The sequence below is a fragment of the Ceratotherium simum genome, chromosome 19 (genome assembly GCF_057802395.1).
Source record: "Ceratotherium simum simum isolate JZ-2026a chromosome 19, ASM5780239v1, whole genome shotgun sequence".
Taxonomy (NCBI): Eukaryota; Metazoa; Chordata; class Mammalia; order Perissodactyla; family Rhinocerotidae; genus Ceratotherium; species Ceratotherium simum.
In genome coordinates, this window is record NC_141918.1 from 28,280,799 (window position 1) to 28,295,353 (window position 14,555).

Below are 14,555 nucleotides of genomic sequence, written 5' to 3' on the forward strand. Positions count from 1 at the left end.
CTACCCCGTCTGCGGTTTGTTGGTTTTCCTCGCACCTCTCTGGCTGCTTTTTCTCAGGCTCCTTTGCTGGCTCTTCCTCCTCCAAGTAACTCCTAGATGTGGGGCTCCTCAGGGCTCAGTCCTGAGCCTTCCTCACTCTATACATGCTCCTCCATGTGATTCTGTCCTTGCCCCTGGATTTAAACAGCACACTTCTGCTGAAGATGCCTACACTTACAACTCCAACTCAGATCTCTCCTTTAACCTTAAGACTCAAATATCCAACTCCATATTTGACATCGCCACCTGGATGACAATTTAACAGGCACTGCAACCTCGACAAATCATTTTTGCTCCCAAACCCATCCCCCTCAACCCACTGCCAACAACTTGCTACATGGTACCTACCAGCTGCTCAGATTCGAAATCTCAGAGTCATCCTCGATGTCTCCCTTTCCCTGTCCCCTTCACATGCAATCCCTTAGTGTGTCCTGTTGATTCCACCTTCTAGGTGTATTCCAAAACCACTCTTCCCCACGTCCACAGTCTCCACTTTAGTCCAGGCCACCTATCTCTTACCTAGTCTGTTGCTACAGATGTCTGTCAGCTCTCTCTGCATCCACAACTGCCCCTTCAATCCATTCTCCACAAAATGGAAAATGATTTTCTTAAATCAGAACATGTCACTTTCCAGTATAAAACCCTGCAGGGACTTCCACTATACTAGGGATCCCTAACAAACTCCACGAGGCCCTGCCTTCCCCCACACCCATTGCCCATTTCTCCCTCATTCATCATGCCCCAGTCTTCTCCCAGGTCCTCTCTGAGGCCAAGCGCTTTGTTCTCAGGACCTTTGCTCTAACATTCTGGGCTGCTCTTCCCCCATTTTCACATGGTTAGTTCCCTCTTAGCCTTATAAGTTTCCACTTAAAACTCCAGGGAACTTTCGTTGACCACTCCATGCACACTGGGCCCCTCTGTCATTCTCTCAACAGTTTTTATTTATTTTACTCACAGCCCTTGTTCCAGCTTGTAATGTTCATGTTTATTTTCTGTTCCTTGTTTAAGGGCAAGGACCACATCTCTCCAGGTCACTGCATATGCCCAGTGTTTAGCACAATGCATGGCACAGAGTAAATTCTTAATAAATACACTGATTAGATGAATGAAAGTGGTTCTTCCTCATTCCACCTCCACCTGTCAATGCTGACCAAGAATTTCTGATGGAAGGTGAGGAGCAGAAGACCCGCTGGTAGCCATATATGGACTTGAACTAGCTGTGAAAGTCTAGACCGGTGAGCAGAGGCAACTCCAGCGATGCCCCATAACACTCCTTTGCCCTTCCTATCTCTGAAGATTCTGAGCAATGGTTCAAAGTTGGCCATTCCAACACAGTCAAATCCACAGATTCTCAAACAATGCATCAACCACAGTTTCGAGTATTTATACTCTTCTTTGCTCTTTTCCAAATATTTAAATTAGCTATACGCACATTAAACTTTTGAGTCGAACTAGATATATTCTATGTAAAACATAGAAAAATTCAGGGTCCAGACGTCGGCAGCACGTATATAATAATTTTTACTTGCACCATAAATGGTTTTCTGTTTGAGATTCAATTTCAGAATTACCCATTACCCTAACTGGGATCAAAGAGCATATTCTCTGTTTAAAAAACAGGTTTGTGTGCTTATTAGTATTTATATTTACTCATATACATACACATGTATACAAATGAATGCAGCTGGAGGGAGGGAGGACACAAGGCATCATCTATTACTTAGTTCAGCAGAACAGACTAGCAGATGACGTTAAACGTGTAAGAATTAGTACTGGCTGCGTTGACAAATACAGCCCAAGTAGATGATTTACATTTCTTTCTTTTAAGTCATTAACCAAGGTAAACGATGAAGCTTTCTCTAGGGTCTTAATAAAGCCACAATATTTTATATCAATTTCTATATGAAGACCCAGAACTACTCACCTCATGGTACTCAGCTGTTGAATCATGACAACCACTGTCATTGGAGACCTGGGCTTAAGTGCCAGTTACGCCACTGTGTGACTTGGGGCAACTCAACTAACTTCCTTACACCACAGGCTCCTCATCTAGAAAATCGAGATCATGAGAGTACTGATCTCAAAGGGTGGTTTTCCTCTGAAGAAACGAAATAATGCACAGAGAACACTGGCACAGGGTCTGGCATATTGTGTGCACGTGCACATGCTGTATTTTCAAGTAATAGCTGAATATCTCCTTTCCCTGTCTTTTGCTTTAGACTGAGTTCCCAAGGGTAGAACAAGAAGAGAAGCTTCTACAGAGGAGTTGGGACTTGGTTGAATACTGAAAAATGTGTAGAATTTCAGAAAATGGAGTAAAGAAAATGAGCAGTTCCAGGATGGAGCACAGAGGAAGGAGAGCCAGGCAGAGGTGAGTGAGTAGGCTGGTCAAGGGCTCAGCTGGGAGGTGAGCCTGGATGGTGTGCAGTATTTGGGGTGGGGGCTCAGGACAGTGAGGTGGCCCCTTGTAGGGCTGGATAAAGGAGGGCATCAAGAATTGAGAAGAATGGCTCACACTCAACACAGACAAGGACCTCCTAACCTTTGTGTGTCCCCAATTACTACCCTCACAATGCCTTCCATTTCATGATATGTTACTATCATGTTTACCACTATCACAACATTTCTAATCCACCTCTTACATGTAGTCAGCACTGGAAGTGAAAAGAGAATGATCAAGTCAACTTCTCTAAACCTAGGTCATGGTAAACTTGATCCAAATCAAAAGATTATACTTATGGAAACGGAACATTTTTCCTCCCTTCTTCACAGACAATGACAGTTAGGCCAGTAATGGCTTTCCCTCCAGGGAGATAATGGGATATCTGCAGTGCTTGGTTTATTTTTACTCACATCACTATTTTACTCACATCATCCGCTGACCATCAACGTAACTCTAGGCAAAGGCAGAAGGGAGGGAGGAAACTGTGTAGCAGGTGGAGGGTCCACACTAAGTTCCTGTGGTCTCTTTTCTCCTTTTTCCCTAAAGGATATAGTAGAGCAGGAAGCCAAAGAACACTTGTCTAGTTGGCAACCTACATAAGACACACTCCTGGGGTTTAGGAGTGATAGTATCACAGAAAAGCAGGGGAAAGATAACCTCCAACTCTCTCCTGCTGAGCCTTTTCAATGCAGAGAAAATCTAAACAATGACCAGATTCCCGTTTCTAGATGCCCTCCTAATCCTGTGGATTCTTTGTCTAACTTCACCTATTAAGAACACAGAAATACATGGAGAGACACTGGTACGGTGTCCCCTTCTAAGAAAAGGCAGTAGAGAAGGTTGCCTGCTTTGGGCACAGAAGCTGCTTTCCAGGTTCACTGCACAGGAAGCAAAAGTCTTGGGCTGGAGCTTCCAAAATAAATCTGTGAATATTCTCCTGAATTTGAATGAGAAGCAATCTGGTGCCAGTATTGACATTAATGCCAACCCCTGAGTAATATCTTGGGGGAATTTCAGCAGAGATAAGATGACAAAAGCAAAAATATAAATACGTCAGTTTTATTTCACTTCTGAACATACTTTAAATGGAGTTTCAAGTTAATACATGGTGACCAAGATTTAAGACAAATAAAGCTCCTCAGATTAAAATATAAATGTGTGTATGTATATGTGTGTGTGTATAATAAATATATAATGTAAATAAATGGATAAGGCAATGAGAATCTCCATTTAAGTGCAACCAGGAGACTGGAAATGAATATTTAAATAAATCATAATAATAGTTATAAGTCATTAAAAAATAAACTTATGGGCCCTTATCGTCTCCGCTTTCACACAGAGAGTATTTTTATTGTTTAATAGTTTCCATAAGAGCCTACAAAGTACTCACTAGATACTTAGAACGATGCAGAAACATACTTTCAGAGGTAAGGGAGCTTAGGGATTTAGAGGCCTTTCAGTCTAATTTGTGTATTTTAAAAGTGAAAGAAAACATAGCTGAGCTATAGAGAGCGCAAATATCTTATCCTCATAACAAAATGTGCAGGATTAGCACAGCTCTGGAGTTCTGTGTTCCAGTCTTGGCTCTGTCAATTATCAACGGTGTGACCTTGGTTAAAACACTTACATCGATTGAGTTTTAGTTTCCTCATCTGTAAAATGAGAGTGCTCAACTAGAGGAGCCCTAATGTATACGCAATTGGAAGGCATACAACTTTGTCCAGAGTCCAAAACCATATTAGTGGAAAAACATACCACCTAGGAGAAAGCAAAAGAGGCAGCTACGAAATTAGGGACCTAACCACCTCCCCAAAGGCTGATTCGTGCCGTGCTTCCATTCCAAAGGGCAGGCCCCTCAAGGGTGGCTTGTGTGCATGTCCTTTGCAGGGACAGTGCAGGAGGGTGGCTGGGAGCTGGTCATCCTAGGCAAGAAGAAGACTCTAGCATGGAATCAAACACCTGGAGAGCCACCTAGACATTAGCTTACCTAACTTCCTCATCACGCCAGAGGTAACCCCTCCGAGTTCATCTTGATTTTAATGCTCAACTAGTCCCATATACTCTTGCATCACACTTCTGCTAAAGTCAAGACGAGGGTTCAGGAACGCCATATACTTATGTTCTAGAAGCAATATTAAATGTCTTTCTTCATGGGAGAAGAGCCTCTTTAAAAGGTGCTTCTCTCTTTGTAGTGTGTGGTTTCTGCTGTCCACAATTATAAGATTTGAAAATTCAACTTTTTTGGAGTCTTCGTTTTTCCAACCCTGATCCTGAGATTTAGGTACCTGGCCACCAGGTGGCATTTAGGTTCCTTGGTCTCAGTCCACACCAAAAAGTTTTTGCTGAAGGCCGGTTTTGCCTTGTGTGGCAGATTGCTTGTTGTCCCCCAGTATCCAGTCCCCCCATTTCCTTCATAACAAGGCAGATTTTTTCTGGGAATAAAACTACATCTCTAAGCCTCCTTGAACAAGGTGTGACCACTCGAGTACATTTTCACCAGTAACATGAAAGCAGACATAACGTATGCCACCTTCTAGCAAACACCCCTATGAGACGGCTGGCATGCACCTTCCCTCCCCCTCTTCCCTACTGCTGCCTTCCTGCTGGCTGGAAAGTGGGTATAACATGGCTGGAAGCCCAGCAGCCTTCTAGGACCATGAAGTCATGCTGGGAACGGACACCATATGTGATGAAGCCGCAAGAGAGAAGGAGCTAGGATTCCTTACACCTTGGACGCCACGTCAGCCCTGGACTGATTCCCCCTGCACTTCTTTTATGTGAGAGGGAAATAAACATCTCTCTCCTTTAAGCCATGGTTATTTTGATTGTTTCCTGTTGCTCACAGCTGAACCTAATCTGAAAAACACACCTTGAGATTCAGATTCATTTTTAAAACAGAAACGATTATTAAAATGGCAATAGATATGTACCATGAGCACACGTACCATTCACAGATGATACTATGCTATTGATTCAGTTCTAATCAGAAGGAAGTAACTTTCTACTTTGTTTTTATAGGATAATGAAATATAACATTCTGTTCCCAAGATGATTTTCTAGCAAGAAGCTGGAGCTAGCTGTTAACTGTGAGTAACCAGAAGTCTACCCACCTCAATATCAGCAAAGCTCAGCAACCTGCAACTTTTATGGACCTCAAAAGTGATGACTCAGAAAAATGTAAACAAACTTTAAACCTATAAACTCAGTATTATCTGTAGATATCCAAATATTGAAAACTTTGTATATACTCCAATGAGTATAGTTGTCACCTATGGTACTGAGTTCATGGATTGCCTGATCTCTGACAGTTAGGGCCTCTAATACAACAATATTATTAAAGAACAATAAGCCTGGACGGCCTTCTAAAAGTGACTCTAACCATTTCAATTAAATCAACACCTGTTCCACTCACCAACACCTCGGCAAAGCAAGATGAGCAAATTCCCATGATGCCAAGTCAACACCGCACCCCCCAGGAGAGCCAATCACTGGGGCTTCTTTTCCTGGCCTCCACCCTCACTCTGTAAGTCACCAGGCACGGGTTCTGCTGCTTTCCTGGTCCCCATCTCACTGCAGACCCACTCATAATTTAAACAGGACCCGTTTCCTCAGAGCAAAGTTCAGAGAAACTCAGAGGAAGGTCAGCACAGGCCTGAGTCAGCCTTGAGCTTTCCTTCCCCTTACCACAGGGAAGCCCCACAGAAGGCTCAAGAAATCTCCCCAGGCCTATCATCATGGGGACTGGTTGCTCAATTCTGAAGGCCACCTTGTGATTTGTACTGAGAGCGGGTTACATATTCTCAGGTGGCTGCAAAGTAATGTCTTTTTTTAAAACACGGAAGAGGATTTATTTATAGTGAAATGGAGACTGCAGCAACTACAGACGTGGGCCCCATAACTTATTTCTCCATTATAAGATAGTGAGAAAACAAAGACTTTATCATCTTTTACAATCAAATTATTTTAACATAGCTGATATGTAAAGAGGAAAGAGACACAAATATGTACTCTTTGAATATGAATATGATGCCCTCGGTCTAGAATGCCTGCATGACAAAGAGAATTCCAAAGAAGGGCAGGAATCTGTTTATGCAAGAATATGTCACCATGAAGCATAATACCAAAAATAACATGAACGCTTAGGCAATAAATCATCAAAAACAACTGATTCAATTTAAAGCAGTTTCCTAATCATATGCAAGCACAGTAACCCCTCAAAAAGTTCTTTCTGCACGTTTCCCCATTCGCTCTTCACTAACATGTTCTAAAGATTTCTGACCTATACCTAATGGTGAGAACACAGTGCTATAGAAAAATATCATCACTAGTTCAACAATGAACTCACCAAGGACACGGATGAGTTAATATTCAAAAACCATATGTGCCATGTGCTCAGCAAAGAAGTTAATGAGTATTAAAACACTAATTAATCTTCTGAGAACATGTTCTCTGAATGGCAAAGCCTGTATGCTAGCAACCACAAATTGGTTATTACCAAGGTTAGAAAAATCCAGACTGAATTAAAGAAAACATATTCCCACTCTTTCTACTTCCCCTCCCAAGGCATCTTGGTAAACCCAAAGAATCATCTAATTTTAACTATTTCTGTTCAGCTACATGGCAAATCACCTTTGGGATGTTCTTGATGTCTCATATGCATTACTGTAGGTAAACCTCAGAAAAGTAAAATTTCTATTAAGGATAACAGAACAGGAATCAAGATAATAAAATCTACGTTAAATACTTATAATTCTTATTATTTTCGTTCTATAGTCACACACTGCATAATGACTTTTTGGTCAATGATGGACCACATACATGACAGCGGCCCCATAAGATTATACCATATAGTAGGCTATACCATCTAGGTTTGCATAAGCACACTCTATGATGTTCACACAACGACGAAATCACCTAATGATGCATTTCTCAGAATGTATCCCTTATGTTAAATGATGCATGATTGTATACTGATTTAAGTTTGCTTTTGCCCCATAAAGTTGGATTTTTCTTCTGATGTATTGTCTTTTATAAAATGCAGAAACTATTGTTAATGGAGTTTATTCATAGTTCACCATTCTTTTTCAGGTCTATAAATTTTGTCTTTCATTTTGGGAGGAGAAAAGCCACTCTCTCAGCTGGCTGAACAAAAATGAGATACTGAGAAACCAAAAAGTACACTTTTGCTACACTACATTCCTCTGTCATGCCACATTCAAGCACAGTGCAAACACTATTCTATCCACAAAAGACAACTGCCAAAGGCAACCTGTTGCCCAGGATACTGAGGGTGTGATTCCTTTCTTTTTGAAATTCCTATGAAATTATGAAATTACACTGCTGTGAAAAGGCAGTCTCTGAATGAACACTGGTGGTTCTGGGGACCACCACCAGTAGGGAACTGGGAATCGTGAAAACACCCATCCCTCAAAGCCCTACCCGATTTCCACCTCTCCTGTAAAGATGTCCTCCTTGACCCCGGCCAGGACAATCTCTAACACCACAGTGCTGACCGAAGCCTGCACCTTTCCTTTGATCATTGTGATAACATCCTTGGGGTGTCTGATCTTCCAAATCTGTGTGTTTCAACTTTTCAGTCTGACTGTAAATTTCCGAGGGACAGTCCCTGTGTCTGGCATGTCTCTGTATTCAAATAGTACCTGGCATTGCATGTCATGTCATAATTATTTGTTGACAGACTAACCACCATTTCCCTATTACTTCACTTTGTTTAAAACAAAACATATTACTGGTTATAAATGTAGACATATTTTTCAGGTAAATCACTTATCATCAAACCTGTTTCACAAATGTAATTTCTGATGCTCAGTATTTCAACTTTTTAAAAGACATGGAGGGCCGGCTCCGTGGCTTAGCGGTTAAGTGTGCGCGCTCTGATGCTGGCGGCCCGGGTTCGGATCCCGGGAGCGCCCCGAGGCACCACTTCTCCGTCCAACGTGAGGCCGAGTCCCACATACAGCAACTAGAAGGATGTGAACCTATGACATACAACTGTCTACTGGGGCTTTGGGGGGAAAAAACTGAATAAATAAAATCTTTAAAAGACATGGACACAGAGGTTCTAATCAATATTATGGTCATGTCATTCACAATAAAAAGCAGGAAAAAGATTAGTCAATGGCAGATTTGATAAACCTACCTAAAACTAAATTCTTGTAGGTACTCCAGATTGGAAGAGATATGAACAGTTTTTCCAGGATCTGATTTTCAAAATTATATTTCTGATACAGATCAATTTTCTGCTCATAGCTGTAATTAGGAATCGTTAGAGGCTATAGAGACAGCAGCTTTGTTCCGTGTCTATCAGCAAAATACGACACCATACCCTTCACCTTGCCCATTCGAGGTGCTCTGAGTCCTGAGAGAATGCACATCACACAGAGGACAGACCTCTGTGGCTTCTTTAGCCCTCTGTTTCTTTGACCCCCTTTCTCTTTCCTTGGCTTGGTCTCTCTTACCAGCTACACTGCCAGGTAGATGTTCATGGTCATGACCACCATTAATTGCCTTGACCAACCATGCAGGGTAATCCGTGCTGCAGTATTTGCTTCAAAACGATCACGTGCCTCATAGAATGCAAGAGGGAGTGACAAATAGCCCAGGGGTTCTTTTTTTTAAATCACATTCAGAATAAATATAAACACCAGGGTCAAGTACAATCACAAGCGCCATTACCCTAAAGTGACTGAAAACAAAAATAGAATATCTTTTTTCAAAATGCTGTGGTTTCTATTACACACCATCAGGATGTTTTCCTTCCATGCACAAATCCCTCTCTAGGGTCTGCTTCTATAAGGGTAGGTTATGGTTGGCAACCCCGCCGAGAGCCTAATCAACATGTGAGACATGTGTCACACTCATGTTTCATGTCAGAGCTCTGCTGCACACACTTGAATCTACAACGCTGCAAAATGGATTTTGAGTGACACAAGTCTAGGGTGTTGTGACCTCACAGTGCATTTCAAAAGCACCTTTTCACACTGAAAGAATTCTATTCTAATAACTCAGTGCAATATGTATGATGTGTATAACCAACAGATACAAATCTTCTATTGGCGTTATACATAGAGGCTATACTCTGCCCACAATCATATCTCCACTTTCTAAAACATGGAAAGGAGGAGCAGTGCATTAAGATCTGTAAACCCATGTGTTCTCTCCTTTACTATCTCTTTAAAAATTTACCATGAGTCTTTCTTTTTTCCCCCTCCTGCAGCAGTACAAATAAAACGTTGTAAGTATTTGAGTAGTTCAACATCAGGGAAGTTTTCTTTGTCAAGTGGACAGCCAGGCAGGAGTTCAGTTTTCCAACGACACAGGTGACTGGCAGCACGCAAGCACATTTCCTCCCCAGTTAAATCTGGAAATTTCAGGCTGCTATGGACACGGTTGAGAGATTCCTACTCCACACAAGCACTTGCCAGGATGTGAAGTTTTATCTTTTCATTTATAAATGAAAAAAATACATATTAGGTGGTAATTAGTTTCTTTGTGTGTCACCTGTAAAGAATATTACTATCATCAGAATAGACAAAAACGGCCACTTAATAGGAGACACAACTCTAACCATTGTCACTGAGAAGAGTCACTTCCCTGTAAGAAGCAGCCTCCCCGGCAGCCGTCATCATTACAGGTGCCCCTCCCTCCCCCAAACTCCAAATGTAATTGTACAAGGGGCACCAACTGCTTGTGGGAAGGTAGAAAAGAGAGAAGAGCTGAGGGGATCGTGTAGCAGAGATGAGGAGAAGACAGGGGATCTCAAGTGGGCAACTCTGCCCAAGTCTAGGGCAGCCAGGCTGCACCCTTGAGAGCAAAAGAGGGGACAGTCACTGGGTGCTGCCCAGGCATCCTGGGCATTACTGATGGCAGAGGGAGAGGCAGTGGCGCCCACATGTGCACACACGCCCATGCACACACACACCCTGGCCCTGGGGATGTCAGGCAAGGACTAGAATCAGGCCCTGAGAAGGCCAAATGTTACAAATGATAGGGACAAATTTTCTACACATGGACAAAAGGGAAAACAGCAAAGAATGATGGCCTAAAAGTGATTTTAAAAGTCTAATACAGGACAAGGGTGAATTAATGAACCACGTTAGCACCAGACAGGGGCTCTAAGCTCCTACAAGACATCTCTCCAGGTAATGGCTCACCTTGAAAATGAAACAAGAAGCAGGCCAGAATAGATACAGAAGGCTAGAAGTCTGTTATATTTATTTCTATTATTGATTGAAAAAAATATTTATGCACCTACTAGAACATTCCGACGTTATAAATACTATTTATATAGACCAGGGATCAGCCAACTTTTTCTTAGAGGGCCAAGTACGAAGTACTTTAGGCTTTGTGGGCCATACAGTCTCTGTGGCACCCACCCTGTTAAAGTGATAAAGTGGCACAGACACAATGTAAACAAATGGGCGTGGCTGTTCTCCAATAAAACCAGAGGCCGGTCTGCTGACTCCTGACATAGAACAGGGCTGGCAAACTGTAGCCCTGGGCCACATCCAGCCACCATTGGTTTTTGTACAAAGCTTTATTTATGTATGATTGAGATCTAGCCCATCATCTAGACTAGCTCTAGACAGACGAAGGGTAATTTACCAAGCTAAAATAATGCTGGAGTTTCACAGAAACATTCTTGGGAGAATTCCACGCTCTTTGTTTTAATCTTCCTTCACAAACAACGTCCTGACTCCTAATGTGTGGTTGGTGTGGTCCAGCCCTCCAGGAGAGTCCTGATCAACACCTCGTACCTGACAGGTGACCTCTCATTGCAAAGGAACAGAGACATCCTCAATCAACAAGTGATTCAGTGTCTTTCAGTACCTTTGGGAAGCTGAAGAAACAAAAATAGAGGTTCTTAACCTGAAAGGAGGGTGACCAGAGATTGAGCTTGTGGTGCCCTGACAATTAATTAGTTAATTCATTCCTTCTAATACTTCACGGCGTGCCAGGCAGAAATACATATGAACTTCAGGCTGAAACGACTGACTCACAGCACTTGAGTAAATACTTTATGTATAGCAAATCTGTATTGTTATTTACGACACCACAGACCTGAGCTAGAACACAACCACTTCCAAGCAAGCAGACAAACTGTGTGGCTTTGATAGCTACTGCAGTAACATCCCCCAGACACGGGACTCTGGCTTCCTGTCAAGAGTAGCAGCTACGGGAGCAGAACCTGCAGGCTCTAGGAGGGCAGGACTGTGCTTGGCTCAATGCCCAGAAACAGCAGAAGCTCCAAAAATATCTGTCCTCCGTATCACTATGGATTACCTCCACGGCTCCTGACAAGCTAGCGTGTGAATGGCCCAGCTGGAAAGTCAGATTTTCTAACTCGCACATTATCAAGATCAAATGCTCCATACCTGGATTGTCTGGTAATCAGAAGCATCGATTCCCTTCACAGTCACCTCTCGGAAGACTCTTGGCTCCAGTTCCTCTTTGGTAAGATCACAGTGATAAATGATACCTAGAAGGGAGCGGAAGTCTTAGTTTAGCCCACAATCTCACTAGATACAAGATCATAAAGCACAATCGGATGCCATGGACAGCAAGAGAGGAACATTCGTCAGGGACAATGTCATCGCACGCAGAGTGCTCACAGCAGTCTGGCATGTGTATCACTGCGTAAGGGTTCGCTCTTCATCACCACCATCGCATGCGGCCTTCCATTTTATAGCCGTAATTTGAGTACACATTTTAGAAAATTCTAATGCATTCCATGAGTATGAGAAGAGGTAAACAACTAACTGTGGAAATGTAACAGGTCTTCCCCTCTCCAGAGCCCTTAGGAGTGCAGGTCAGAGAAGACAGAAAACTGCACATGGGGCATTTTACCTGAGGTGATTAAGACAGAGAACTCAAATGGTCTGCCCAAAGTCAACAGCCAGTCAGGGGTCTCTTGATGGGAACTCTGGGGCTCCTGCTACCGACACCCACCTATCCCTGGACACACGAATGGACCAAAATCAGGGACCAAAGATGATCGGGTAGCCATTTTAGAATTGCTTTTTAAATTTTGCTTATCCCAGTAATTGTGCACAACACAAATTGATGAATATACACCAAGAATTCCAGCTTATTTAACCACTAATTAAAATTCCATTTCCTGAATTTAATGCTACTACACTCTAACATTTAAGAACTAAATCAAAGAAACAGTAAGACGAGTCATTACTGTGTGAAAACAACGACACTGCTGTGGTTTATGAAACACAATTAGTCACCCAGAGTGGCTGGTGTGGAAACAGCCCTCCCACGTAATACTTTAAACATACGTTGTCAAGTAGAGGAAAAATCGATGTAGTGATCCCAGTGCTTGCTGGAAAACCAGAAACCAAACGGGACTCCCACAGGGCACATTCAAATTGATTGATCGATCATGTATTAAAATGGCGGCTTTCTTTCTTCTCAACTCCTCTGTGTATGTTCTCCACTAACAGTTGAGAAACAATACTCTGCCCCCACTGACAAAGAGTAAGACATTTAGATTCATTAATAGCATGCCTGCTAATCTCTATGAATGTTATCTCAATTCTCATGCTTACAGACAAATTATTTTAAGGTACTATAACAGGGAGCGCTATTAACATTGACAGTGGGGAGATGTGTAACATGACTGAAGTATTGGCTTTCTTAGTTTAGGTTATACGTGGATATTTGCTGAAATATATCTTTATTTATTAAAGTACTTCCACACTACACTCTGGGCATATGTTCTAATTCACCAGATACACTCAACACTGTACTTGCCTAGATGAATGTAATCTTGAGGGCAAAGGCTATCTTCACTTAAATGTTAATTTTTTGAAGAGCTTCTTGATTGGTGCCTGCTCCCTTCTTCAAAACACAAAAAGCATCTGAATCCTTGAAAAAAAACTCCAAACAACAACAAAAAAGAGACAGCAGACCAAGCATGTGCCATTTGAGCACCTGACTCAGCCTGGCGTCTCCGCTACCTGTAGTACAGTGAACGACAAGGACACTGGGAGCCAGGATTCCCAGCTCTCAGTTACTGGGTCAGTGACCTTAGACAAGTCACCAAAGTACTAGATGGCAAGTTCCCTAGTGAAAGACAATGAGTAGGAAACACACCCTAAATCCTGCTTATCTAGAAAAATCGAGACATCAAATCCTCTAACAGCAGAATGAAAAAGTATACAACAGCGCCTGACGACTGTTCAGAGAAAGGGCCAAGTGTCTGACCTCTATTCCTCTGTCTTGTGCAGAAGTGGCAACTTGGAGAGGCTGGGAGAAACCTGAAGGTACCAGTGCTTAATATTTGATCAATACTTTCTATTTACAGATCCATCTGTGTTAGCCCAGGTTAGCCCATTGCACATTCACAATGTAACATGAATCCCTATAATTTAATGATGCTCTGTGTCCTGTCTGAATTGGCTCACTAAGTACAAGGAAGGTGGGGTTTGGAGAAAACATCCTAGAATCATGAACCAGAGAGGACTGGTTAGGTGATCTCTAGGAAATAAATTTCAAAGTTTAAGGATGAAAGAGAGAATTGGATCATGGAAGTCCCTTATGCCACAGGAGGTATCTAGACTTGAGGAAATGGATCTCCTGAGGAAAACAGTGCTTTAATAAGGCTATTGTAGCAATAGGAAGGAGGCAGGGACGATCAGCTCAGATATTCCTGCTATAATCTGAAACAAACGTAAGGAAGTAAAAGAAATGGGAGTTAAGAGGAAGGGGCAATGCTCAGGGAAACTGTAAAAGAAGAATCAGAGGGATCTGAAAACCCAGATATGTAAAGAGAAGGCAAAAGAACTTTGTAAAAGATGACCCACGTGGATACTGTTTTATCTGATTATAGGTTGAGTTTTAAGGTTATTAAAAGAAAAAAGTATAAACAAAAACTAAAATAAGTCTCTCAAAAAATTTTTGCACTATTTACCCAAAGGAGTTGAAAACTTATTTATGCCCACACAAAAACCTGCGCACAGATGTTTATAGCAGCTTTATTCATAATTGCCAAAACTTGGAAGCAATCAAGATGTCCTTCCGTAGGTGAATGGATAAATAAACT

At 42.1% G+C, this 14,555-nt stretch overlaps 1 protein-coding gene across 1 annotated transcript in view; it reads right to left on the bottom strand.

The window, feature by feature from the left end:
* PREP (prolyl endopeptidase) overlaps positions 1 to 14,555 on the bottom strand; it is a 117,114-nt gene that overhangs the window by 31,008 nt on the left and 71,551 nt on the right. Inside the window, exon 10 of the mRNA XM_004422165.3 lies at positions 11,878 to 11,981. Within this exon, the coding sequence (XP_004422222.1) occupies positions 11,878 to 11,981 (104 nt within the window). The remainder of the gene's footprint in view (positions 1 to 11,877; positions 11,982 to 14,555) is intronic.